We start from the raw sequence: 27,425 nt of genomic DNA on the forward strand, positions 1-27,425 counted from the left end.
TTTGCGCCTTGCAGAGGCCATTTATTTTGTTGCTAGGCAGAACAAGGCCATTGGATACGGAGTGATTAAGGCACATTAAAGCAGTTGTGAGCGGGTGTGCATGGGTTTGCACTGAACTAAGCAATGCTAACCTCCGGTTACAGTTTCTTACACTCAGTTAGCCTCTACATTGATTTACCAGTGTAACACTCGCATACAGACGGCCAAACAGGCTTACACCCATTTGCTCGCGCACTTGCAAATGCACTACATTTGGTGTTTGCATCTAACACTCACACCCCTGGGTGGGAGTGAGGACTACGATATTACCTTGTGATGCCTATTACATCAGATTACATGCCTTACAGTATCGGGAATGGCTGCCCATTAGGTGACAGCATGCCGTTCAACTGTACAGAATCCACAGCCTGTCCAGAGTTTGATTCATATTATTGGTGTGTTCCTCTTACAATCTGCACCTGTCTGGCTAATACATGGGAACTGACACTCTTCAATAAAAACAAGTAATTGGGTTTTGGAACCCACATCCTTCAGCCAAGTCATGCTACTGCATACCTACTATTCTATCATCTTTCTAAGGTTGTCAGTGGAATATGTGCTTTCTATCCCTATCAGACCTCTCATACGATTGGGGAAAAATACAAACTGAATCAGGGACAAGGCAAAACAACATCAAGGACACATTTAAATTATTGGTGCTATTAACCTGACACATTGACAGACTCAGAGCTTATGAATTCATACACATTTTCTGAGGTAAATGATGTTTATAACTCTTAATAGTTGTCGTTATTCATTACATGTAATTCACCACCTTTCCTCCAAATGTCACTAGTTTTAGGAGGGATTAAGTGGGACAGAGTTAGAAATTGTGTCGAAATCAGGGACGTCCCTGGAAATCGGGGACAGTTCAGAGGTATGGTCCCTATTTGTTCCCCCAATGGTTTATGTCCTGTCCAGTGGATTTGCTCTTAGGGGTTGAGAAGTATGGGTGTCAGCTATGCCCATTTCGGAATATTACTTACATCCCCGGTGTGGTCCTAATATGACTGCACCAGCAAACACCTGTATGCCTAGGCCCATAATTGCATACCCATAGTTCCCCCACCTGCCACTCCTCTACAACACTCATCCTTACTGTGAGTGGAGGTGGGGTATAAACACACCACTACACACTGCCCCCTCTCCCCTTGTTGGAACGCATTTTGTACGTTGTGTCGACCCATGGGTTATCAGGTTTGCACAACCTACTGGTCCATGTACATCTACAGCCTGGTTTGATGAGTCATTACCAGAACTGCCTCCGATGATCATTCATTTTTGGTGTCCCACAAGGGACATCGATGTCTATGTTTCAAGATTAGACCTGGCATGTCTCTCCCACTGGTAGGATCCTGCTGGTGGTCTGGGAAGCAGTGGTGTATTTACTTTTGTGTGTCTGGATGTCTCATAGGCCTAGCTGGGGGAGTGGAGGGGGTTGATGCTATGTGTTACACGTTTGTTTATTGGACCCCTCACCCCCATATGCACGGCCTGTGAGCATATGTAACTCGTAACTGCTGTATCATATCCTAGATATATACATGTGCATATTTACAGTCATATATATATATATATATATATATATATATATATATATATATACACAGATATATCTGGATAGGTATGCATACATGTATATTTATATTTTGTGTCTATATATATATCTAGCAACATATGGGTCTATGGGTGTCTGCATATGTATATGTTTATATGTGGGTATGTATCTGTATTCTGTCTCTGTATGTATACATTTGTACTACGGAGAGAGAGAGGCTTATCTCTGTCACTATTGGTAGATATGCACACACATACCTGTACATATATACATCTACATCTGGTTATTCCATTCCTTGCCATATAGATTACACTTTGCTGCAGTGGGACTCATAGTGGGTGTGGCTGCTCGTTGGGCGACACCTCTGCCCAATGAGCACATTCGCTTACATCCCTAACACTGTCCATATAGGCCCACATCAGCAAACACCTCCACACCTAGACCCATAAGTAGCTACCCATAGTTCCCCCCACCCGCACCTCCTCAAAAGCACCCATCCTTACTCTGGGTCCTGGTCTGCTCTGGACACACCACTACATGCTGCCCACTCTCCACTTCATGGGACCCATTTCATACAAATGTCTCGACCCATGGATCACCAGGCTTTCCCACCCTTGTATTCAGAGTATGTACACACCCCAGCCAGAATGTTCGATCTATCACCTTCTTTTGGTCTTGCCAATTTTTGGGGTGTCCTGCAAGGGACGCTCCTATCAGTGTTCCAAGATTAGAATTCATGGGTGCACTGTGTACCCCCCTGGTTGTATCCTGCCTTTGGTCTGTGGAGCAGTGGACTCTTTACATTCTTTGTGTGTATGTTTACCGTGCCCGGCTGGGGGGGGGTGGAAGGTCATGTTACGTGTTTCATGTTTCTTGCTTAGGCCCCTCACTTCCATTGGCATAGCCTGTGAACGTATGTCATTCTTGTGTGCTGTTTCCTATCATAGCTGTATATCTGTGTATATCTACGCACACACACACACACACATATATATATATATATATATATGCATATATATTATATATATATATATATATATATATATATATATATATATGTTTATATATGTTTATATATATATATATATATATATATATATATATATATACATATATATGTCTGCAACTATATATATATATGTGTGTGTGTGTGTCTGTAAAGCAATACATACCCCACGCAAATGCACTTACACATGCTTACTGATGTTTATATATGCTTGAACCTGCTTACTAGTGCTTTATTCATTATGACACGGACACTCCACTTAACTTTTAATTGATATTTTGCAGGTTATACAGCCGACAGATGTCGCAATATGTTCATGTACAGATTACCGATGGTAAATGGTATGTGATGCAGTGGGATTCGGTACGGGAATGTCTGTTCGTTAGGCCGTTTCTCTAACCAATACACTATTGCTGTGGTGCTTCATTTGCATATATACCCATATACCCATGGCTCCTGGTTCCCCAAATACACACCCCAACACCTCCCTAACACTGCAGTCATCCATTCTCCAGTTGGATTCATGGTGTATCCACACCACTACACATTGGCCACTCCCTACTCCTATAGACCCATCCCATCGGTTGACTCACTCCACATATCCTCAGAACTCCCAAAGTTTAGTCCACAAACATCAGTGACATGAGTGACCTAAAGAATACTATTCGCAATTTTTGCGTTGTCCTACATGGGACACACATGTGTTTAGGTCAAGATTAGAGTCTATACTTCATTACATCCTTACTCCCGTTAACATGACACTACAACAAATTAATAAATATGACTGTGGTAACGCACATGTTACACATGAGTGCCTAATTATGTACGTGTTCGGCGTATTTCTTTTACAAATAAACCGGTTTAGTAATTGGCGTTGCCATAGCAGGCAGATCACAGGAATGATTCCATGTGTGGGAAAGTCCTCACATTTGATTTTTTTCAGCACAGCACTGACTTTGGACATTGTACACACTTTTGCATTTTAGCAGTTTCGCCCTGTCCCTCTTCTGCACAACCTATTATTCTATCTACTGTTGAGGTTTGTAAGGGCAGATTTCATGTTATTTATGTCTGCAAGTAGAATGAATGTGTTACAGAGAATGTACTTCTACATATTGATGTCTGCATGTGTGTATGCATATATACTTATAACAAACTTACTGACCTCCACGGGGCGGTCCAGTTAGAACCAGCCCATTCCAACCCTGGCACGCCTGGCTCCATAATTTCATACCCATAGTTCCTGCACCCCACCCGTGTTCAACATACATGCATACCATCCATTGTCCACTTATTATCGCAGCCATGACACACCTCCACACATTGCCCTCTCCCGAGCGTTAGGGGCCCTACACGTATGTTGTCCCAACCCATGTATTCTCAGGCACTCCCACCATTTAGTCCTTGAACATACCTGCCCTTGCTTGTGTAATGGTCGGATGGCCAAATGGTCTATACATTTTTGGGTAGTCCCACCAGGGATTACCCTCTGTGTGTAAAGTAGACATAGCAGATCAACAATGTTACTCCCACTGGTAATATCCTGCCTGTGGTGTGAGTAGCAGTGCTTTGCTCACTCCTGCCCAGATTGATATGACATACGCTGACAGTGCTATATAATACTGGGGTTGCTGTTGGTTCCCTTCTCATTCTTTTTGTATGCTTTATTGTTACATTGTTCTTTCTTCGTATATATATATATATATATATGTATATATGTATATATATATATATATATATATATATATATATATATATATATATATACATATATATATATATATATATATTTATGTATATATTTATATACATTTCCTATGCTGGGCACTGCTTAGACCCCGCGCAAGCGCACTCAGACTTACTGGTACTTATATGTGTTTACTGCTGCTTATTTATGCTTACACCTGCTTACTAGTACCTTATTCATTATGACATTGCCACTTTGCTTGAATGATACTTCTGTTAAATATCTCGTGCAATACTCTTATGTTGGTTTTACGGCAAAATGACATTCATTCCACATGGAAAATTATATATGCTATTGTTGGGTTTGAACCTTGAATGCCTGTTTGTTAGGCGGATGCTCTAAACACTAGACTGTTGACATTTACATTGATTTTGCATGTTTTTCTCTATTTGAATGACTATGATGTGCAAGCTACGCTCGGCGGAGGGCAGCAACGCGCAAACAGGCTGTGCTTTGCTTACACCTTCGATATTGCAGCAATTCAAATATATAATAGGGACAATGGGAATCTAATTGTGAAAGTTCTAGGGACAGGGCTCAACATTCCACTACGTGCTTGTGTGTTTACTACTTTGATTTTATTTCACTGTTCGTGGACACTCTTGTATGCTTAGCATACATTTCAGTATCCATAGACACTGAATTACTGACTTACTATTAGGGGTGGGCTCTACTAGAAGGCATAGTGGGTTTTGCAAGTGTCAGGACATGTACACGCCCCCTGCACTTGCACACATTTCCTGTGCACGTCGAGGGTGTGGCGGCATGCCCTCATACTTATTCATATAGCGCTGCTGCACCATCTATAATGAGGACGCTCGGTGCAAGGCTAAAACCATCCTTGCGCTGAGCTTCTTGAATCCCGGGGATAGTCTCTGCATACAAAGTTATTGACAGATGCATTTGGCTTTTGTGTTAAGGAGAATGTGACTGATTTGTGGTTTGACTTGACCAGGGAGAAAGTTACAACTGGTGAGGAGCAAAGCTGCCTCATATCGGTAAGAACCAAGTCAGGGATTTCATTGCCCTTGTCTGGGGTGTAGACTGGTTAAGAGAGTTTGTATGAGTGAAGTCTAGAAATGTCTATTCCTACATGCTTGAGGATATACAAGTCTTCCAGTTAAAGAAGGGGTAATTGAAATCTCAAAGGTGAATGGTGTTTGGCTTAATGTACAAGAACTTCATACTGATTAGAGTGGAGGTATGGGCCAAGGAAGACATAGAAGGACTCCTATAGTTAACTGATATAAACTGATTTTTTTTAATGGTAAGTTGGACTTGGAGAGTCCTAGGTCATTAACTTGCATAAGGAGTCTGGAGGTTATTTTTTTAAGACTAAGGATATACATCTGCCTTTATTGTAATCATTTAATGTGGTGTATCTGAATGTGTGGTAGACACTGAAACTCTGTACTGATATAGTGCTGTCACTGGTCTTGAACCAAATCTTTGTGATGATGCGTATGTCAGTTTTTTCCAGGGTAAGAAGTGATTGTAAGGAGTGGACTTTTTTAAGGCATCCATGATTCTATTTTGTTATGCAGGAAGCTTTGGAAGACTAACATTGCCTAAAAATGTCTTCATAGGGATGGACAAGTTGTAAGTCAATGTACAAAAGCCTTGGGAGGATAGATGCAGAGCATCCCTGGCAAAGCAGTTAGGACTGTATACAATTTCCTCCCAGACTGATATATATTGAGCCCCCTTAGAATCACACCAGAAGCTAAATGAATTGCTGAAATCAATAGTCTTTTATTTGTGTTGCGGCATCATTCTTGGTGATGCTAGAATGCTGCTCAAAGCTAGGTTTATACCTGCCTCGGTGACATATTCTAAGAGCACCATCAAGTCTCTCTCCATATAGCCATGAAGATATATATCATGTCATTTTCAGCCATGAGCACTGTGACTCTGTCATATGTGTCCTTGCGGTGCAAGCATAAGGTGGCAAATCCTTGCACCTGATAGGCAACTGAATATGACCCTTTCCTTGCACAGCCTGATGTATGATGGAGTGAGTGGTGGACATTGCCACTCCCACATTAATTACACTTTTTTTATGCCTGTGGCTTATGTTTTAAATATTTCCAAAATCATTGTTTCAAAGAATCCCTTGTAATAAACTGCTCAGGGTATCTGCTGTTTCCCCCTACATTTCATCAAGAGTTGACTTAAACTACTTCCAATCAAAACAAACCAGTCAAAAATTCAGCCTGATGAAACCACCAAAAGGTTTTTTACATGGCAGTCTGCCACAATACCCTTTTAAGTATGCTCCACTGTCCTTCTCCTGCATCTCTGACCAAGGCTGTCCTTTCTACTACACAACAATATATCACTCTCTGCTACCCTGTCTGTCTGTCTGTCTCACATTTGTGTCACCAAACATGAGCACCCAGTAGTCATTACCCCCTCAATAACTGAGTGTCTAACTCTCTCAAATACTGTTTTTGTATAAGTACTGTATTTCCTTTAAAGTATGGGTATTGTTACTGCAATCAGCAAAACTGTCTTAGTATTAATTTTTTTTTTTACAAAATATTCCATTTAATGTGTGTGAACTAAAAGTGCTACATCTAAAATTATCTTGTATAATTTTTATTAAACATTCACTTTAATGTTTGTGTATTGCACAAAGCAATTAATTCACTGCTAAATTCTTGTTATGCTTATTTTATAACCTGATAAATGATCTTTCTTTAACAGATGTTTTGCACATTGTTACTTTGAGCCACACAGAAAAAAAATCACTTAAAAGATTGACATAGTTAAAAATATTTACTATATCTTTTAAAAAATTGTTGCATCTGCCATTCAGTTTCACTTTTATTTTGTTTTCTGGATCAGTAAAATATTATATACTAACAATGAAAGGACACATAGCTGTAATTGAGTCTCTGTATGGTTAAAAGAAAGTTTAACTTTCAAAATATTTCTTCATTACTTGATCAAAGTACTAGTGTGCAGGGTATGTTCTTTTTTTTTTAAATGTGTGCAAGTCAGGAAAGAAATGGAGACTGTACAAGATTCGTATCTTAGATGCAGTGATTAAGAAATCAAACTTTGAAATGGGCTGGGATATATACATCATATTCTGGCATCATGAGATAAAACTTACACCAATATGTTTTAAAGTATTTCATTTAATGTATTTAAACATATTTCATTATTTAACAGGTTGTATGTGTAAAGAAATGTCAGTCAAGCTCACTTTTCAGAGAGAGAGAGAGAGAGAGAGAGTGTGTGTGTGTGTGGGGGGGGGGGGGTGCACGCACGCATGCTTGATTGCGTGTGTGTGTGTGTGTGTGTGTGTGTGTGTGTGTGTGTGTGTGTGTGCGTGTGTGTGTGAATAAACAATCATTGCTGCTTTTGTTTATGAACATTTCTGTCACTTTTTCATAGTCAAAGTAGGCTAAGCCTATCCACACAGGCATATTTATCTATAGTAGTCTGTGGGTGCAAAGACTAACGTATGAGATATTTAATGAACATAATGAAGACACAACCAATGTTCTGACTTTCCAAGTATTACTTTATTACTGTAGTCTCAAAATATATTTATTCCAGATGTCTTTAGATTTATTTCACAGTAAATAGGTATGTTCCTTTATCTTACTCAAGCAATTTGTACTACATAAATTCATAAATACATCGCCACAATCTGAAATTTCTTCATTCTGTCTAGTTTCCACTGGGGGGGTGTATTATATGACCTTTGATCTCTTTCCAAAGGAAGTTCATAGGTTCATAGGAAGTTACTACGTTAGCGGCCTTAGACCCCTTGCTAGCCTAGCCATGTTAATCCCAAGTATCCCCATTTGTTCTTTTTGCGTAGTTTGCAAAATGAATTTATGAACAGTGCAGGTCTGTGATCAACACTGGCTACCCCTGTCCATGAGGGACATTGGTGCCACCCCAGGGGAAATTTGCAGTCTCCCATCCAATTATCTAGGTTGGGTTTGAATAGGGTCAGCGAGGAGCTCTGTTTTATGTGAATAGGAAGTTTATTGCCGAGAAGCGGCAGTCTTTGGGAGACATATCTGTCTCTCCAGCATGTTCTGTTAATGTCATAAGCTAGGTAGAGAACTCTAGAGCGAGTGACTCTTGTGCCATTTGACTTGTGAATGGCAGCATTTCCATTAGGGGAGGATTGGAGATTCCCTTATAGACCAGGCACAAGTCACCTGTCAGCAGCCTATAAGATACAGAGTAAAGTGACAGGGCATTCAGCCTTTCTGTGTAGATCATTGTTTGGAATCCCTGTATTTTCTTAGTGAGAAACCTCTGAGTTCTCTCCAGCTGCTGCATGTGTCTGGTGAGGGACTTGCAAAAGGGTGCATTATACTCTATTAGTGGTCTGATGAGGGTTGCGTACAGTGGAGTTATACCTGGATGCTATGCTCTTGCTTATGAGGTGCACTACATAGAAGGCTTTCCTTACCACTATGGAAACTTGGTAGTCAAAGTTCAGATTGCTATCAACCTGTGTTTCCAAGTCTTGCAGCACTGGGTTGCAACTCGGGGGGGGGGGGGTGCTATCAATATTTTAATTTACAGGGAATTCCATGTTGCCAAAGGTAATAATAAAGCATTTTTTTTTTGCATTTAGTTTTACACCATGGCTTTGGCACCAATCATTTGTTTGTGTTAACCCTTTTTGTAATATGTTGAAATCACTGGGGATTGCTCCCAGTTTGCAATCATTAGCAAACTTGGTGAGCCAAAGGCTGTCTACTGTGGCCTGGACTTCTGTGAAATAGATGCCAAACAATAATGGGTCCAGCACAGGACCCTGTGGTACTCCACTGGTGATGGCTCTACTGGTGGAGTTGAAGTCACCAATTTTGACAGAGTGTGTTCTGTCAGTCAGCCAATTGGCTACCCATCTAGTAATGTAAGAGTTAATCCCTATCTGGGATGCCGGAGTGAGGAATTGTATCAAAAGCCTTGGCAAGGCTGAGATAGTCTGTGTGCACTATCTTAACTTCGTCCATGGCTTTGGTGACATTCTCAAAGAGGTCCACAATATTTAATAAGCATTATCTACCCTTATTGAAGTCAAACTGGGTTAGGCCCAGTGTTTGGAGGTCACCTATGTGCTCTTTGATAAGGTCCATGAAAATTCTTTTCATGGCCTTGTAGTTGAGGCTGGTTAGACTTATGGTCTGTAGTTACCAGGGCCAGTGAAGGACTGAATTCTCTAAATAATGACAGTCATTTGGGTTTCAGACTTCATAACCTTCAGAAAATGCATGGCAACACAAGACCTATTATTTTAGCAACTTTCTAAGTTTATAACATCAGTATTTAAAATTAGTCCCTATTTTTGGGGCTTTGTACTCTCATTATTTTTGGCTTTGTCCAGATTTTTTATGCTAACAAGTTGAGGGCTATGACTGGGATATTATCTGATTCCATTGAGGCTGTGTTTTTGGCCTTGGCGAGTGCAGAGATAACTTGTTCTCTAGAGATACTAAGCAGACGGTTGGCGTCAGGTATGCTTTGGGATATGTTAGGTGGGTATAGGAGGGTGAAGCTTGCACTGAATCTGTCAGCTAGTAGGTTGGCAATATCTTCCAGTGTAGTTTGAGTGATCCCATCTACAACCAGTTTGGCACATAGCTGGGCATTCCCTTTTAGACTTTGGACATAGTTAAAGAATATCTTATGATAATCCTTGGGTATGAATGTGATTTTAGTTTCATAATTTGTTTTAGCAGACTTTACAAGATTTCAGATTTTTTTGTTTAGGCTTAGGAAGAAACTCTTCTTCTGCAGAGTGATATCTCTCTTGCTTTTGGACAACAGTTTCTTTCTCTTGTTATATAATCTGTTTACACTTAATGTCCACCACAGTGGCTTGTTTTTATGGGAAGACCTGGTTTTGATACAATCAGGTACAATAGAGTTTATGCATTCACTTAAGTGTTTTTACAGGGCATTTGCATGCACTTTTGCATAGTGATCATTGATGTCTGCAATTGGAGGTGGTATGAAGCTTTTTATACCATCACTTAGTAGGTTGTAGTTAGATTTGATAAAGTTTTTTTATAATTTTTGTTCCTGTGAGGGTGTCAGTTCCAGTAGTTATTTCAAACGAGACTGAGATTTGGTCTGACCTAACCTGGGAGGGCATCTTGCAAGAGGAAGTACTGTGACTCGCCAATGTTGGTGAGTACTGTGTCCAGAACATTAGAGTCCCTCACAAAACCAGCCATTAGAGTCCCTAGTGGGGGTACAGACTATCTGTTACAGAGAATTTATATTAACTAAGTCCAGGAGCCTCTGGGAGAGCATGTTTTTGCTCATGTGTGTCCCCCATTCTATGGAAGGATAGTTGAAATCTCCCATGACTAAGGTGTTGAGCTGTATGGTGAGAGATTCCAGTAAATCAATGTAGGTGGTGTGCTTATCCTGGTTAATGGTGGGAGATGTATAGCTACCAATGATATGATGTAGTACTTTCCCAGTAGTTAAATGGACATGGAGTAGTTCTAGAGAGTCGTGCTGTTTGACCAGTCTCAAACTGTATTTGGTTTTAAGGAAGATGGATACATCTCCACCTTTGGTTTCTTCATGCTCATTTTGAGGTCTAAACATGTGAAAGGCATTGTAGCCTTGCAAGGCTGGGATCCTGTCACCGACCTTGAACCATGTCTCTGTAACTGCACAGACATTAGCATCCTCTAAGGTGAGGAGTGCTTCCTGGTAGTGCAGTTTCATGTTTAAACTCATAGCAGTAATCACCATGGCCTTGAGTTTGTCTTGATTAGATTTTGTTACAATGGAATATTTGTTGTTTTGGGATTGTCTAAAAAAGGCACTATGGGAGAGGCCAGTATTCAAAAACATAGTGAGGACAGGTGCAGTACATCTCTAGCAAAGCAGCGAGGTCTGTCTATCATATCCTCCTAGGCTGACAGATACTGTATCTCACTGGACTGACACCAGAAGCTGAACCAATTGGTGAAGTCAATCAATTTTTGTTTATATTGTGTCATCATCCTAGATGAGGGTAGGGTACTGCTTAGGGCTATCTATGGCCATACCTGTCTGGGACACATAATCAGAGACTTCCATCATGTCTCTGTTCATATAGTCCAGAGAGGTATGTATCAAGTCATTCACGCTAACATGGGCTGTAATAGAGTCATAACAGTACTTGTTGTTGACTGACCCGAATGCATGTGTGGTTTGTCTGTAACCTGATAGGCAGCTGACCGTGACCTTCTCCTTGTCCAGTCTTGTGAGGGGGACAACTGTGTGTCTCACTATAGAGCTGCCTATGACCAAGACATTTGATGTGTTTTGCCTTAGGGGCTTATTTGTTGAGACACGGATGTGTGTCTTGATATGTGTAGTGGTTTCTTTTTTGCTTGGTGGTGAGTGTGGGTGATGTGTGTTTCTGAGGTCTCTGTTCTTTTAGTACTGTCAAGAATGAATGTATATACATTTCTCATTAAGTAAGATCTAAAATTCAGATACTCATGCATTTCTGAAGGGAAAGTATGTTTTAGCTCACCTTCCATAGTAATGTTTCTCTTTCAGATAGCAGTTTGTCATACAGGCTGGACATTTGGTACTTCATTTAGCTGAAGTAGAACATTGCTCCCACTTCCCTTCTCATCCACAGTTATAAAGATAGAAGTCCTAGGAGTTGACGGGAGTGGTTCTGTATTCAAGAAGTGCTAGACTATGGCTCTGGATAGAGCTGCCAACATATTTTTCCTCATTGATGTTCTTCACTATTTTCAAAAAACTTTCTTAAACCTTTGACAATTCTTTGAGGACATCTTTGTGAGGCTGTAATGTGCTGGGACTCTCTCTCTGTTGTGAAGACACTTGAATTTCTTGTTTTCAAACTATGGATCACTATCTACAATAAGTATATCAGGATAAGCATGTTGAAGAAAATTTGACAGTTGCCGAAGAAATAAACTAGACCTCATACTCACAAATATAGGAGAATGCTGTACCTCCCATGTTTTGTTCCCTGGTAAGATTTGACCATAAAGCTGTCAACTTTGAAATCAAAATCAACTCTGTAGCCCCAGCAAAACCAGTAAAGAACTATTCCAAGGCAAACTACCTTTTAGTAAGTAACGGTTTGTCAAAGTTCAATGCCCCTCCAGTCCCCGAAAACACAGCAGTCTACTCTGAATTGCTGTCATAGTCAGTATAGCCATATACCTACCAGAAATAAGCCCAGAACTAGTCCCAAAAACAGACCACCCTGTTGGCATCCCAAATTTAATCAGATATGCAACAAAAGGAAAAAAAATATGGCAAAAATCAGAAAGGATAATTCCCAGAAAGTTGAAAAAACTTTCTCATCAAACTAAATAGCAACTAAGAGGGCTATTTATTTATTTTGCATTTGTTGACCGGGCTTGTCTGACTGAGCTGAAGAGCCCTTTTTCAGCGGGAGTCCAGGGAGAAAAGCTCCAACATATACAATTTTCATTATAAATTAGTATTAAACATCAATGCTGCAGGATTATTACAAGGCATTAAGTAGCAATACAATGTTATACAGTGTCAATAATCAAGAGTATAGCAAAGCTCTTTCAAGATGTACAAAAAGAAAATATGTCATTAAGATGAATATAGTTTTTAGGGTAAGTGATTACAAAAACTCAGTTTTATCATAATGCAGTTGCAGGAAGGCAAGACAATTACTATAGAATGTTTCACTGAGATGATTAGCTTAATAGGTTTTAGAAGACAGATTGAAAAAGTAGTCAAGGAAGATTGAATTAAGTCAAACAAAGCCAACTCTGAGGTTAAGATAGCCTCTTAGGTGGAGGATAACCATAGGACCTTTTCAGTTGTGTCAGAAACCTCTAGAGCAGCACCCAGAAATGTGCTGAGCTGGTGATTAATGGTGGCATATTCATCGAGCCTGATGATATAGCAAACCTGTTAGCGGTCAAATAAAGTTCCTGCATTACCTCCCTCTTCCCACTTACCAACCCCTAAGAAGTGCCCTGAGACATAACACCTTGAACTGCAACTAGGGAACATCTGCCGGCTGCATTTACTAAATCCAAGAACACAGCCTCAGTGCACCCCAATAACATCCTGGGATGCCTCTTGAACAGTTTTAGGTATGACTAATTAGGACACCTGGAGTCACTATTTAACCATGTTCTTAAAACAGGCTATGTGCTATGAGAATGGAGGACTGTGATGGTCATCCCCATTCATAAGGGAAGACCTTCATCAGATACTAGAAACTATAAACCTATTAGTCTGACTAGTGCTATTTGTAAAGCCATAGAAAGAATTATCATGGAAATTAGCAACAAGGACATAGGAAACCTCCAGACATTAGACCTATTCCCAGTCTGGCTTTGTCAAAGGAAGGTAATGCTTACTGAACCTGGTGAACCTCATTGAAAAGTTCACTAAAGCAATGGATGAGGGGAAGACAAGGCATACTGCCTACCTAGATCTGGCTAAAGCATTTGATACAATACCCCACTAGGGCATTGTCTACAAACTTACAGAACTAGGCCTAAACCTTTTTTTAATATGCTGGATAGCGAGCTGCTTCACAGACATGGTCCAAGAGGTTAGGACTGGTGTCCACAAAGAGGACAGTCACTAGTTGATTTCCTCATGGCTCTGTGCTGAGCCCACTTCTCTTTGGCATCTACTTCTCAGATGTCAAATCTAATGTCAGGACCTCTGGCTGACCAAGTTTGCCGATGATTGCAAACTTGGAGCAGTTACTGTATCCCCCCAAGATGAGAACACTCTTCAGGAATGTGTAACACAAACACTTAGTACAAAGCCATGCTTAGTACTCAATACCTTGAAATGCATTATAGTACCTTCCTTCCTGCGTAACAATGTCATTATTAAAACACCCATAAAACTTGATTTACTAGTCAGGGATCTGGGAATTTATGCAGATGTTAACCTAACCTTTGACGAACATGTGCCCAAGGTAGTAAGAAAATCCTTCTGTGGTGCTCTGCTTATAAGTAACGGCATGGCATCCAGGTCCAGAGAGGTCATTTTACTAATGTACTCATCTCTCATGTCCCCAGTCAGACACGTGCAGCAACTGGAATGTCCAGAAAGGTTCCTTACAAAAAGAATACAGGGAGTGAACACAATATCCTACACTGATCACCACAAAGCCCCATCTCTTTATGAGATATTAAACTTCTGACAGGTGATTTTTGCCTGGCATACAAGGCATCCCTGGATACTGTTTTGATACATCTTTTGCACATAGATCAAACACGTAGCATCAGAACTACTAGACCATTCAATTTACCATGTCAAAGCTCACTATGATGTAATTTTTCATGTTATTAGAACCTTGTAATGCAGTGGTGGTGTTCTTATGAAATCACTAGATCATTAAGTTTACCATCTCAAAGCTCACTATGATGTCATTTTTCTGTTATTAGAACCTTGTAATGCAGTGGTGGTGTTCTTATGAAATCGCTAGATCATTCAGTTTACCATGTCAAAGCTCACTGTGATGTTATTTTTCCTGTTATTAGAACCATGTAATGCAGTGGTGGTGCTTTGATGAAATCACAAGATCATTCAGTTTACCATCTCAAAGCTCACTATGATGTAATTTTTCCTGTTATTAGAACCTTGTAATGTAGTGGTAGTTTTCTGATGAAATCACTAGATCATTCAGTTTACAATCTCAAAACTCACTATGATGTGATTTTTTTTTCTGTTATTAGAACCTTGTAATGCAGTGGTGGTGTTCTGATGAAATCACTAGACCATTCAGTTTACCATCGCAAAGCTCACTATGATGTCATTTTTCTGTTATTAGAACCTTGTAATGCAGTGGTGGTGTTCTTATGAAATCACTAGATCATTCAGTTTACCATCTCGAAGCTCACTATGTTGTCATTTTTCTGTTACTAGAACCTTGTAATGCAGTGGTAGTGTTCTGATGAAATCACTAGATCATTCAGTTTACAATCTCAAAACTCACTATGATGTCATGTTCCTGTTATTAGAACCTTGTAATGCAGTGGTGATGTTCTTATGAAATCACTAGATCATTCAGTTTACCATCTTAAAGCTCACTATGATGTCATTTTTCCTGTTATTAGAACCTTGTAATGTAGTGGTAGTTTTCTGATGAAATCACTAGATCATTCAGTTTACAATCTCAAAACTCACTATGATGTGATTTTTTTTTCTGTTATTAGAACCTTGTAATGCAGTGGTGATGTTCTTATGAAATCACTAGATCATTCAGTTTACCATCGCAAAGCTCACTATGATGTCATTTTCCTGTTATTAGAACCTTGTAATGCAGTGGTGGTGTTCTTATGAAATCACTAGATCATTCAGTTTACCATCTCGAAGCTCACTATGTTGTCATTTTTCTGTTACTAGAACCTTGTAATGCAGTGGTAGTGTTCTGATGAAATCACTAGATCATTCAGTTTACAATCTCAAAACTCACTATGATGTCATGTTCCTGTTATTAGAACCTTGTAATGCAGTGGTGATGTTCTTATGAAATCACTAGATCATTCAGTTTACAATCTCAAAACTCACTATGATGTCATGTTCCTGTTATTAGAACCTTGTAATGCAGTGGTGATGTTCTTATGAAATCACTAGATCATTCAGTTTACCATCTCAAAGCTCACTATGATGTCATTTTTCCTGTTATTAGAACCTTGTAATGCAGTGGTAGTGTTCTGATGAAATCACTAGATCATTCAATTTACAATCTCAAAACTCACTATGAGGTGATTTTTTTTTCTGTTATTAGAACCTTGTAATGCAGTGGTGGTGTTCTGATGAAATCACTAGATCATTCAGTTTACCATCTCAAAGCTCACTATGTTGTCATTTTTCTGTTACTAGAACCTTGTAATGCAGTGGTGGTGTTCTTATGAAATCTAGAGTGGTACTGGCTGCTGCTTGAGCTTTGGCAAACTCTCATCTGAGATGAATAATTGTAAAACCAAGGTTAGTCTAGAAAAAGGTATTATGTCACATCTGTATTCCAGGGTCCTTGTGTTTTCTTTTAGTGGACCAACATGATATTTCTTAATTATTTTTTCTTTCTCTCTCTGTCTGTCCAAAAAGTTACCTAAACTGATGACATTACTTCTCTCAGAAAAAAAATTAAGTAGTAATGAAAAAATGAAGCCTCAGCTTACCAAACTTTAAAGTTTTTTAGCAGCCTTTAGAATGGATTTTAGATGGAAAAAAAAACACTAAATCAGGCATACAGGTCAGCAATCAAGCTGCACTGTCATTTTTGTTTCTTATTTTAGTGGACAGCTGAATACAGCATGCATTTTACATGGCAACCATTCATTAGAATTATGAATCAGTCCAAAGTGTAATTAATTTAAGCATCTATGCGTGTGTTTTTTCCAGCTGGTTCCTTAAAATAGATGAAGCAAGAGTTAGCATGAAAGCACATTCTCTCTCAGTTTTTAATTAAATGACATTTCTGTCAGCCAGAATTTATGTTCTTTGTTAAGTATATCGTGTGTGCTCTAATTCACATCATTAGCCAGGTCTCCTACCTTTTTATCTCTATTATTATTATTTTTTTGTGACTGGCAAATCTACTGATACGCTTATTCTCACACCCAATCTGCTAATAAATGAATTTATCTGTCAGCAGAACGGCAGCAGCAAAGAAAGTATGAAAAAGCTAGTACTGACCTACAGGCAGCAATGGGCTTGTAAGTGATGCTTCCAAAGCTCCGAATGTGATCCTAGTTTCAAAAATAAAGATATTTTTCTGCACTTCTTAAGAAATTGCACCTCTAACAATACTGACGTTTCGAAGTAAAGCACCTGCAGCATATAGATCTTTTTGTTTGGAAATAACAATTGATATCCCCATGATTAGATGTACCACAGTAGGTTGGAAAATTATGTTCGCTAATCAGGAGCTGATCAGTATTATAGGCAATCACCAATATTTGTTTGCAGAAAGGGTGGTGATTTAAAGTCACTGTTTCAAATGAACTGTACTTTGACAGAAATACCATCTACACATAAACCTAGAGGCACATATCCATGTAGGAAATGCACTGTTATAGATGTATACTTAAAGGATCCACTTTAGTTTTAGAACATGTTCACAAAACCATAGGATTCCAACTTCTTATGACTGTCGTAGCTAACTTTAGGCACCAACAAGCAGTCTTTGAGGGCCTCCAGGTCCTGGGGGGGGCGCAACTACAACAAGTTCTTATTCTGATATTTGGTTACATATTTGTCAAATCAACAAAAGCTAGAAAAGCAATCTTGTGTACTTAATAAACCACATGGGTATTAAAAACTCTTATTTATATCACTTAAAATTTAAAGATATCTCTGGTTATCGTAACATTGTTTTGTCTCAAGTAACATGTTTCCCAAATTGAAATGTTTACAGATAATTACTAGGCTAGCTGCGATTGTGGACTATTTTAAGCTTAGCTAGTTTTCCTCAGAGGTAAGAATCAAACCTTGCATCCTGTACTTGAGAGGTAAACACCTAAACCATTTTGCAGACTCTCCACCCCCAACTTCTTGATTGTATTTCTACTAACATAGTACCCTTGGCTTAGTTAAGTCTTAGTGGTGGGCATTCTCTCCATTAAAACTATCATGGCAGTTTTAGGCACCTGCAATGCCTGTGGCTGAGGAGTCCTCCCTGATCAACCTTAACTCTGTGGGGACTCCTTAAAAGATGCTTCTCTCTGGGAAAAAATAGATGAGCAAAAAAAAAAAAAAACAGATTATTCATTTCACAAGTCTTCAGTTTATCAAAAAAGGGTTGTGATATGACCAAGTTAGGATAAAACCAGTAATCGCTAAATAAACATCAGCAAGGTAAGTGCTAAAGGTCAGCAGCCCAGAGTTACTGATCTCAGTGCTTATGTTGGATTTTAAGAAGAGCTGATGCTCCCAATCTTCAGAGATGTTTTTTTTTTCTTTCAGGGAGTTTTATAAATACTAACAGGACAACAGACACTATAACTCAACTTCTTTGAACAAGCATTCTGGGCAAGGTGAAAATAATAGCAGAATAAAGGCTCAAGATCAGGAACGCTTTTTTAAATATTACTCTAATTCACTTAAAACAGGTGGCTATGGTGGTGCAGCGGTTAGCGTTGCCATCTCACAGCAAGAGGTTCTCTGGTTCAATCCTCAGCTGGGGTGCCTTGTGTGCGGAGTCTGCATGTCCTTCCTGTGGTCACATGGGTTTCCTCCGGGTGCTCTGGTTTCCTCCCACATCCCAAAGACATGCTGTAGGTGGATTGGATACTCTAAATTGGCCATAGGTGTGAGTGTGTGCATGCTTTTGCCTTCAGTGGAAGGTTGGGTGTCGGGCAGGCAATTCAACACTGTAAAACTCCACTGCCAATCATGCGCGGAGAGGTGATCCACTGTGGCAACCCCTAACTGGGAAAAGCCAAAAGAAGAACACTCTAATTCACTTAAAATGTTAATAATATAACATATTTTGCATCGGCATACATTTTTTTGGGCAATAAGAAGCATGGAACTGATGTTTGGATTTATTGCACATCTGCAATTCTGAATGATTTACCAGCAAATCAAACTTTTTGCAAGGGTCAGAGCAAAATTATGAGGCAAAGTCAGGGAAAGGTACACAATACACCTTTAGGAGGCAAATAAAAGTGACTAACTCCTGCTGTTGTATGGCGACTGCTAAACAAGAGTCACTGATCAGGAGTGGTAGTATAATGTTGTACAATGTACTGCTGTTTGCTGAAATCAGTGCAAAACAAGAACTGGTGTGTGTGTGTGTGTGTGTGTGTGTGTGTGTGTGTGTGTGTGTGTGTGTGTGTGTGTGTGTGTGTGTGTGTGTGCGCGTGTGTGAATGAATGCATTGCAGTGTAAGAGGAGCAAACTGGCTGCTTTACTTCACTTTCAGGCACAAACATCATTACATTACCATTATAGGCTTGGGGGGTGCAGTTTATTTAAGAGTGACAAGCTAGCCATATTTTCTCTCACTTACCATCACAAACAGACCTTACACAACATTGCTGGCTGTATATGAGTTCATCTGTTTATTGGAACTGTGGCACAGTGAGTAGCTCTGCCATTTTTCAGTGCTTTGCTCTGGTTGAGTTCTTGGCTGTGTTTTTTTGTTGTGGTGTCTGCATGCCCCTCTCCCCCCATTTGTGTATATGTTTTAGCGTGTGTCTAACTTTTTGCTATGGTTTCCTTAAGCACCTCAAAAACATGCAGCTGGGGAAATGGAATTCCTCCAGTTTGTCTGAATGTGGGTGTGTGCATGCTCACATGCATGTGTGTGTGTGTGTGTGTGTGTGTGTGTGTGTGTGTGTGTGTGTGCACGCGTGCATGCATGTGTATGTGTGTGTGTGTGTGTGTGTGTGTGTGTGTTTAAAAAATATCACTGATCTTTTATCTGTGCCCATGTACAATAATGCTAGGCACATGCAAAACTTCTGCATAGCAGTAAAAATGCAATTTAGAAGTAATTAACTTTTAAAAATATGGCATATAAAAACATCAAATACTGTTCAGACCCTTATTTATATCTATATATTAGTACTTGAATGGGTCTGGAAGTTCCCCACACCCCTGGCTGTATAAATGGATTTTGACAAGGACTTAATGGTGGCCTCTATCCTACAACCCCACCTATTCTAAAAGCAGCCCTACTCAGAGGTATATAAAGAAGGTTACTGTAGCTTATGCGGGGCATGGGGTGGGAATGTGGGTATTACGTCTTAAATTTTCATTGCAGTCAAATCTTAGAGGTGTGCACAGAGCAGTTTCTGTTGGGGCTGGATACAGTGTGTTTATTGTTTATTTTACTTTTCTCAAACACCTTGGAGGTGTGTAAAGAAAGTCACTATAACTTGTGCAGGGGCAGTGTAGTATCTAAGAACAACAAAGTAGACTGCACTACTGTAATTATTTTTTTTCACTTTCCGTGTAATCATACATCAGGCACTTATTCAGGTGGTGGCTGCCTTTTGGGGATAGGGGTTGATGAGGCGTGCTATGCATATGTATGACAACAGTCACTTGAAATACATGACTGTGGCTACTTGAACCTCTGCTTTCATTCCAGTCTGACACCAGAGGGATGTACAGGCAGAGATGGTCTTTTTTGGGGAGTGGGGGTAGGGAGGCAGTCATTATTTCCAGACGGGATTTGTGCATCCTCACAAACAATTGACTGGTTAGGTTATTGTGAGCTATTATTTTGTCTGATTTGAACATTAAGCCTTGGGCATAACTTGTGTATTCCATGAAAGAAAAACTAAGACTGAAACTCTTTTCTTACTCATGATTTTTATTCACGCCATAGTTGGATTAAAAGGTTGGGAAAATGCTCTAAAATGAACCTCAGATCATTTACAGTCTTATGACTTATGGGGGCCTGGTTTAATTGAGTTATTTCATAAATGACTAGTGCTGTGCTGTCTTGGCTAGGTAAGGTGTGTCAAAAGGATGCAAGGAAAATTAAAACTAAGTAGCAACTGAATTTCTTTCTATAACCTTAATTTCTGTTCAAACTATCATTGGTTGAAAACATTCTGCAAAAAGAAAAAAAATATACATAAAATGCACTTCATAACATAGAAAGTCATTGGTTCTTGAAAAAAATTGAAAAATAAGGCAAAATGTGAGAAAAAGAAGAAAAAAGTAGTAATGTGCATGGAGGGGTCAGAGGGTAGTACTGGAGAATATGCGTGTGGGGAGTGATACAGTAGTCAGTGCCTAGGGCACCATTTCACCCAAGCCCAACCCTGTTTGTACAATTATTGTAATGCATCATCATTGCAGCTAAATGCCAGCGACTGTGAATGTCCCTCTGAGATGGACCAACACAGTGTGGTAGCTACAGTTCAGTCTGTTTATATTACTCCTAAAACTCTGCAGCATGAGCTAAAAGGTTGCTTAAGAAGAGTGGCAGTGACTGGGGGATACTTACACTGAAAGTGTCTAGGGCCTCCCAAGTTGACTTTTGCTGGGGGCCCCACAATGCTAATACTTGCCCTGGGCATACTCTGTGTAAGTTTATTTTCACATCGCCCTGCTTTATACATTGGCATGACTACAAGATACCTTATTAAGAGAATAATGGAGCATTTGTGTGCCATGAAAACCAAAAAATGTTAACAATGCACTATATATGGACAGTGGTATTTGTAAGCACCATACAAGTTTACTTTTTTGTTTTAAATCATCTCCTCTTAGACTTAAGGGGTGGAGAGTTTTAAAACAAATTAGAGATGAAAGACATTTCACGGCAGTTAAGGATGCAGGCTAACAAATATCCAGGTATAACCAACAGCATTAATATTAAGTGTTGTTTTTTAATCAAAAGGCTTAAAATAGTTTATTATGTGTTTCCATTCGGATTGCTTTAGACATTTTATTTGTATAGTATATATTTTATTCCTGGATATATTTTTGTATGTGCTTTTTTCTATTTGAGATATTCAAAGCTTGTGACTTTCAACCATGTGGTGTGTGTCATGTAACTCATTTTACTTATTTAAGGGAACTGCATTGTTTAGACTTCCTTCTGATGAAGTCCTGTTGTACACGTTGGATGAAAGTGCTAAATTATGTGAGAATAAATAAACTTTTCCACTTATCATTGTCATTGATATTTTTTGGTGTTTGAATTTGGTTTGTTTCCACTTGTGTTCCTCTGAGTTGTTTTTTTTTTAAGTTAAAAAAACTGCCAACAAGGGTTTTGAAGTAGTCAGCTGGGGGTAAACAGTTGTTCTTTGGCTACGTTTTTCATTAATTAAGAAAATATTGTGAAGACAACTGCACGAGAGCTGGATTCTGATAAGCTTGCTACCATTGCGGAAAGATAGTTCCAAGCAGGGGCAAAACAACTTTATTCCAGCGAGTTTGGCAGCTGTATTAGTGTGATGTAAATTTTGACGAACAAGACCATGTAACACCTAATTATGCATTCTTTGAACATTAGATAGCATGGACTCCTTAAGCCCAGCACATGACAAAGTAGTCTACTATTATTTTATGACTACGTATATGCATGCATACTACACTAACTAAGTCAAGGAGCCAAAGACCCCATAGTATCAGTCATTACCACACATTGCATGTTCTGTCACACATAAATAACAGCTTCTTAAAGGTATCTCTGGAAATTGTGTTTTTTAACTGCTGTTGTTCACATTCCAAAGTGGTTTCACCCTTTCACAGAACCAAGACATCCTTGTGTTATCTTACTGTAACTGCTTACATTTTGAATGAGTACTTGTCAGGTTGTTAAACACTGTAGCTCTCTTCAGCACAACAGAGTTAACCAGAGGGTGTAAGTCAGTCTATCAGGAGCTGTTTCTTTGACTGCCTATAGATTGAAGAAATTAAGCCAAAAAAACTTTTGCTGACAGTGGAGTTTTTCCTTTTCTCCACTGTTGTGCAACTTCAGAGTAGATATATACAGTTTTAGAGTGTGATTGGGGGGGGGGGGGCTTGCTCCCCACATTGGAATACAGGATGTCTTGCCCACCCCACATACCCCCACAAAAACATGCTTTTGTGATTTGTTAAAAGGTGTTCCATCATCATTATTTTGATCTACTGGTTGTTGAAGAGATGTCTGTCAAAAGATTAACATGTATCCGAAGCAAATAACTATCTCCATTAGGGCCATGTGGCATTATTAAGATATTTTAACCATTCTGTGACTCAAAACTTGTCATAAATATATTTTTCTTTTATATTGGAAACCCTGTAGTCCTATGAGAAGCATACTGTAGTTGAGTCGGGTGAAGGGGGCAACCTCCCCAACTACAATGTGTTAGTTGGTACAATCAGCAGATGCCTATACAGGTGCATAACTAATGACAGGCATTCAGAAATTAATGCCAGTATCTCAGTATTGCATTTGTGGTCATACCTGAAGAGCTTTAGTGCAAAATGTAGCAATCAGTTTGTTTAAAAGCTATATTTCTTTTTCTTTATATATATATATATATATATATATATATATATATATATATATACAAATTATTTTTCTGTTCCTCAATTTGAGGAGCTTAAATGTGGAAGAATGGACCAAGGAGGAGGAGGAGGAGCATAAGATTTGGGAAAGGATAAAGGACCTTACTTTTTTTGTCAACCATAAGATGAGAAAGAAAACATTAATATATGATCATAGAAATATTATAAAAAAAATATACATATCTTAAAGGACAATAATTAACAACTAAAATTGCTATTTACAGTAATGTCTACTATAAAACAAAGCTTTTTAAACAGAAAAAGAAATGTGATAAGAGTAGTTGTTAGTTAATTATTAAAGTCTGTTTATCCAGCAGTTATTTGAATTTCAACCATCAATTATATGAACAGGTGATTCTTGATGTTCTTGTTTAAGGTTGTAAGACCAGAGCTTTTCTACTGTAAAGAAAGCACAATATACAGTCTAGTTGTTTGTTAAGGGAAACTGATAAGTAAAACTAACTGCTCTGGCAGAAAAATTAAAGTGCTTATTTGTACTGGGGAGAATGCATAGTGCTGGATTACGGAATTATTTGACTGGTAGTAAACAGATGGAGACAACTCAGAATGCTACTGTAGAAAAATAATGGCTGTGAAGAACCTCAGTAGTTTGCATTACTTGCTTGTCTGATATATCTGACAGATTTTATATTACCTTTTTCCACCTGTAGTATGCAATTGGCAATTGGCAATATGAATAAACTATACTGAGAAGAGATTTGTTTTTACTGCAGAATTTGACTGATAATTGCTATCAAATTTCAATGATTTAAAGTCCAAAATGATTTATTTTTGTAAAGATAGTAAAAAATAAGGCATTTGTATAGGATTGATGTTACTTTTTCAGATGATACCAGTTTGAAAAGAATAAAGATCATACAACATCTGAACCATGATGTTCAGAAGTAAAGGAAATTTATTTTGACAACAGACATGCCTTTCAGACATCAATCTTTTTGAGTGGCAGATTTATATGTTCTGATGTTTGTTCATATAGTGAGAGACCACGTATCATAAAGGCATCATGATAAATTCACTGAAAACCCAAAGCAACAAATCCCATTCAGATGAGCCAGGCTGACCAAATGAACAAATCAATAAAACTAACATAAATTAACCTTGTGGCTTGTTGATTTTTTTTGCATTAATTTCAATAGATATGAGGTTTGATACATCTTGCGTAAAATTTTTTGAGTAATATTCATCATAACGTCTGCAGATGTATTCATTGCATAAACAACATACTTGTTCTAGAAGTTCATGTTTTTTTTTTCTGTTATTTAACAGGCCTATGTGAACCTGCTTTTCTGGTACCAGTTTTTCTGTGGCTTCTCTGGAACTACCATGATTGACTACTGGCTACTCATTTTCTTTAACCTATTCTTCACTTCGATTCCACCAATAGTTTTTGGAATTCTAGATCGAGATGTTTCTGCAGAAACACTGATGGGCTTGCCTGAGCTTTATAAAAGTGGTCAGAATTCAGAGGTAAATGCAATGCAGTTATTAGCAACAGTATTTTATTATGCTTAATTTAAAAATGGTAACCACAGGAGACAAAACATGTCTTTCTACATTCTGAAATGTAATGTGCATGATTATTACAACTAAAGCTGGAAAAATAATGCTGCTTGCTCTTCATTTGAGATTTGGTTAACTGCATTTCTTAGTTTTCATTTTATTTATTTCCTTATTTTTATTTTGCCTTTGTTTACTGGGAAAGCCCAGCTTAGTTCAGCTTCATCCCTTTTTAGTGAAGGCCCAGGGAGAAAAGCTCCCCTGATTTTTTTTTTTTTTTGAAAAATTATCAAAATTACATATCAAATAGCAATATACAACCAGTATACAGCAATTTACAGATTACATGCTATTTTAAATGCTAAATTTGCAGAATACAGAATATTTAAACAGTGTCTTTATATTTACAAAGCATATCACAAAATATATATCATGCATCTTATTTATAAGGTGACCTTATGACACTAAATTAGTTGTAGTGTGTATTTTTTCCATTTAGTGGTGTAGCAGGGAGAGAAAAAATAGCATACAGAGTATAAACCATGCATTTTTATTCAAAAAAGAGATGACATGCTTTTACGAGACATTATTTTGGTGGTTAGTATTTAGACCTGGCCCCCAATCTTTAGAGAAAGAGAGAGAGAACAAGATTGGAGATGGTATGTGTCCAAGAGATATTCAGTGAACAGAGAGAGGAAAGGAAAGAAGTAATGGAGTAGGGAACTCTGTGTGTTAGAGGTATAAAGTGCCAATCACAAAGCATCAGCAGAGTAAGGGAACTCTGTGTGTTAGAGGTATAAAGTGCCAATCACAAAGCATCAGCAGAGTAAGGGAACTCTGTGTGTTAGAGGTATAAAGTGCCAATCACAAAGCATCAGCAGAGTAAGGGAACTCTGTGTGTTAGAGGTATAAAGTGCCAATCACAAAGCATCAGCAGAGTAAGGGAACTCTGTGTGTTAGAGGTATAAAGTGCCAATCACAAAGCATCAGCAGAGTAAGGGAACTCTGTGTGTTAGAGGTATAAAGTGCCAATCACAAAGCATCAGCAGAGTAAGGGAACTCTGTGTGTTAGAGGTATAAAGTGCCAATCACAAAGCATCAGCAGAGTAAGGGAACTCTGTGTGTTAGAGGTATAAAGTGCCAATCACAAAGCATCAGCAGAGTAAGGGAACTCTGTGTGTTAGAGGTATAAAGTGCCAATCACAAAGCATCAGCAGAGTAAGGGAACTCTGTGTGTTAGAGGTATAAAGTGCCAATCACAAAGCATCAGCAGAGTAAGGGAACTCTGTGTGTTAGAGGTATAAAGTGCCAATCACAAAGCATCAGCAGAGTAAGGGAACTCTGTGTGTTAGAGGTATAAAGTGCCAATCACAAAGCATCAGCAGAGTAAGGGAACTCTGTGTGTTAGAGGTATAAAGTGCCAATCACAAAGCATCAGCAGAGTAAGGGAACTCTGTGTGTTAGAGGTATAAAGTGCCAATCACAAAGCATCAGCAGAGTAAGGGAACTCTGTGTGTTAGAGGTATAAAGTGCCAATCACAAAGCATCAGCAGAGTAAGGGAACTCTGTGTGTTAGAGGTATAAAGTGCCAATCACAAAGCATCAGCAGAGTAAGGGAACTCTGTGTGTTAGAGGTATAAAGTGCCAATCACAAAGCATCAGCAGAGTAAGGGAACTCTGTGTGTTAGAGGTATAAAGTGCCAATCACAAAGCATCAGCAGAGTAAGGGAACTCTGTGTGTTAGAGGTATAAAGTGCCAATCACAAAGCATCAGCAGAGTAAGGGAACTCTGTGTGTTAGAGGTATAAAGTGCCAATCACAAAGCATCAGCAGAGTAAGGGAACTCTGTGTGTTAGAGGTATAAAGTGCCAATCACAAAGCATCAGCAGAGTAAGGGAACTCTGTGTGTTAGAGGTATAAAGTGCCAATCACAAAGCATCAGCAGAGTAAGGGAACTCTGTGTGTTAGAGGTATAAAGTGCCAATCACAAAGCATCAGCAGAGTAAGGGAACTCTGCTTATTAAAGTTAGAGTGTCAATTCCAAAGCATCAGTGGAGTAAGAGAACTCTGTATATTAAAGGTACAGAGTGCCAATCGCAAACATCAGTGGAGTAAGGGAACTCTGTGTGTTAAAGGTACAGAGTGCCAATCACAAAGCATCAGTGGAGTAAGGGAACTCTGTGTATTAAAGGTACAGAGTGCCAATCGCAAAGCATCAGTGGAGTAAGGGAACTCTGTGTATTAAAGGTACAGAGTGCCAATCGCAAAGCATCAGTGGAGTAAGGGAACTCTGTGTATTAAAGGTACAGAGTGCCAATCGCAAACATCAGTGGAGTAAGGGAACTCTGTGTATTAAAGGTACAGAGTGCCAATCGCAAACATCAGTGGAGTAAGGGAACTCTGCTTATTAAAGTTAGAGTGTCAATTCCAAAGCATCAGTGGAGTAAGGGAACTCTGTGTATTAAAGGTACAGAGTGCCAATGGCAAAGCATCAGTGGAGTAAGGGAACTCTGTGTATTAAAGGTACAGAGTGCCAATCGCAAAGCATC

At 38.9% G+C, this 27,425-nt stretch overlaps 1 protein-coding gene across 2 annotated transcripts in view; it reads left to right on the top strand.

Annotated features, from left to right (window-relative positions):
* Positions 1–27,425, top strand: part of ATP10B (ATPase phospholipid transporting 10B (putative)) — a 2,370,254-nt gene that overhangs the window by 2,292,935 nt on the left and 49,894 nt on the right. For both annotated transcript variants that reach the window (XM_044069530.1, XM_044069528.1), the window contains one exon: positions 24,646–24,846. In XM_044069530.1, the coding sequence (XP_043925465.1) occupies positions 24,646–24,846 (201 nt within the window). The remainder of the gene's footprint in view (positions 1–24,645; positions 24,847–27,425) is intronic.

Source organism: Protopterus annectens, chromosome 4.part0 (assembly GCF_019279795.1).
Source record: "Protopterus annectens isolate FY-2018-M chromosome 4.part0, PAN1.0, whole genome shotgun sequence".
NCBI lineage: Eukaryota > Metazoa > Chordata > Ceratodontiformes > Protopteridae > Protopterus > Protopterus annectens.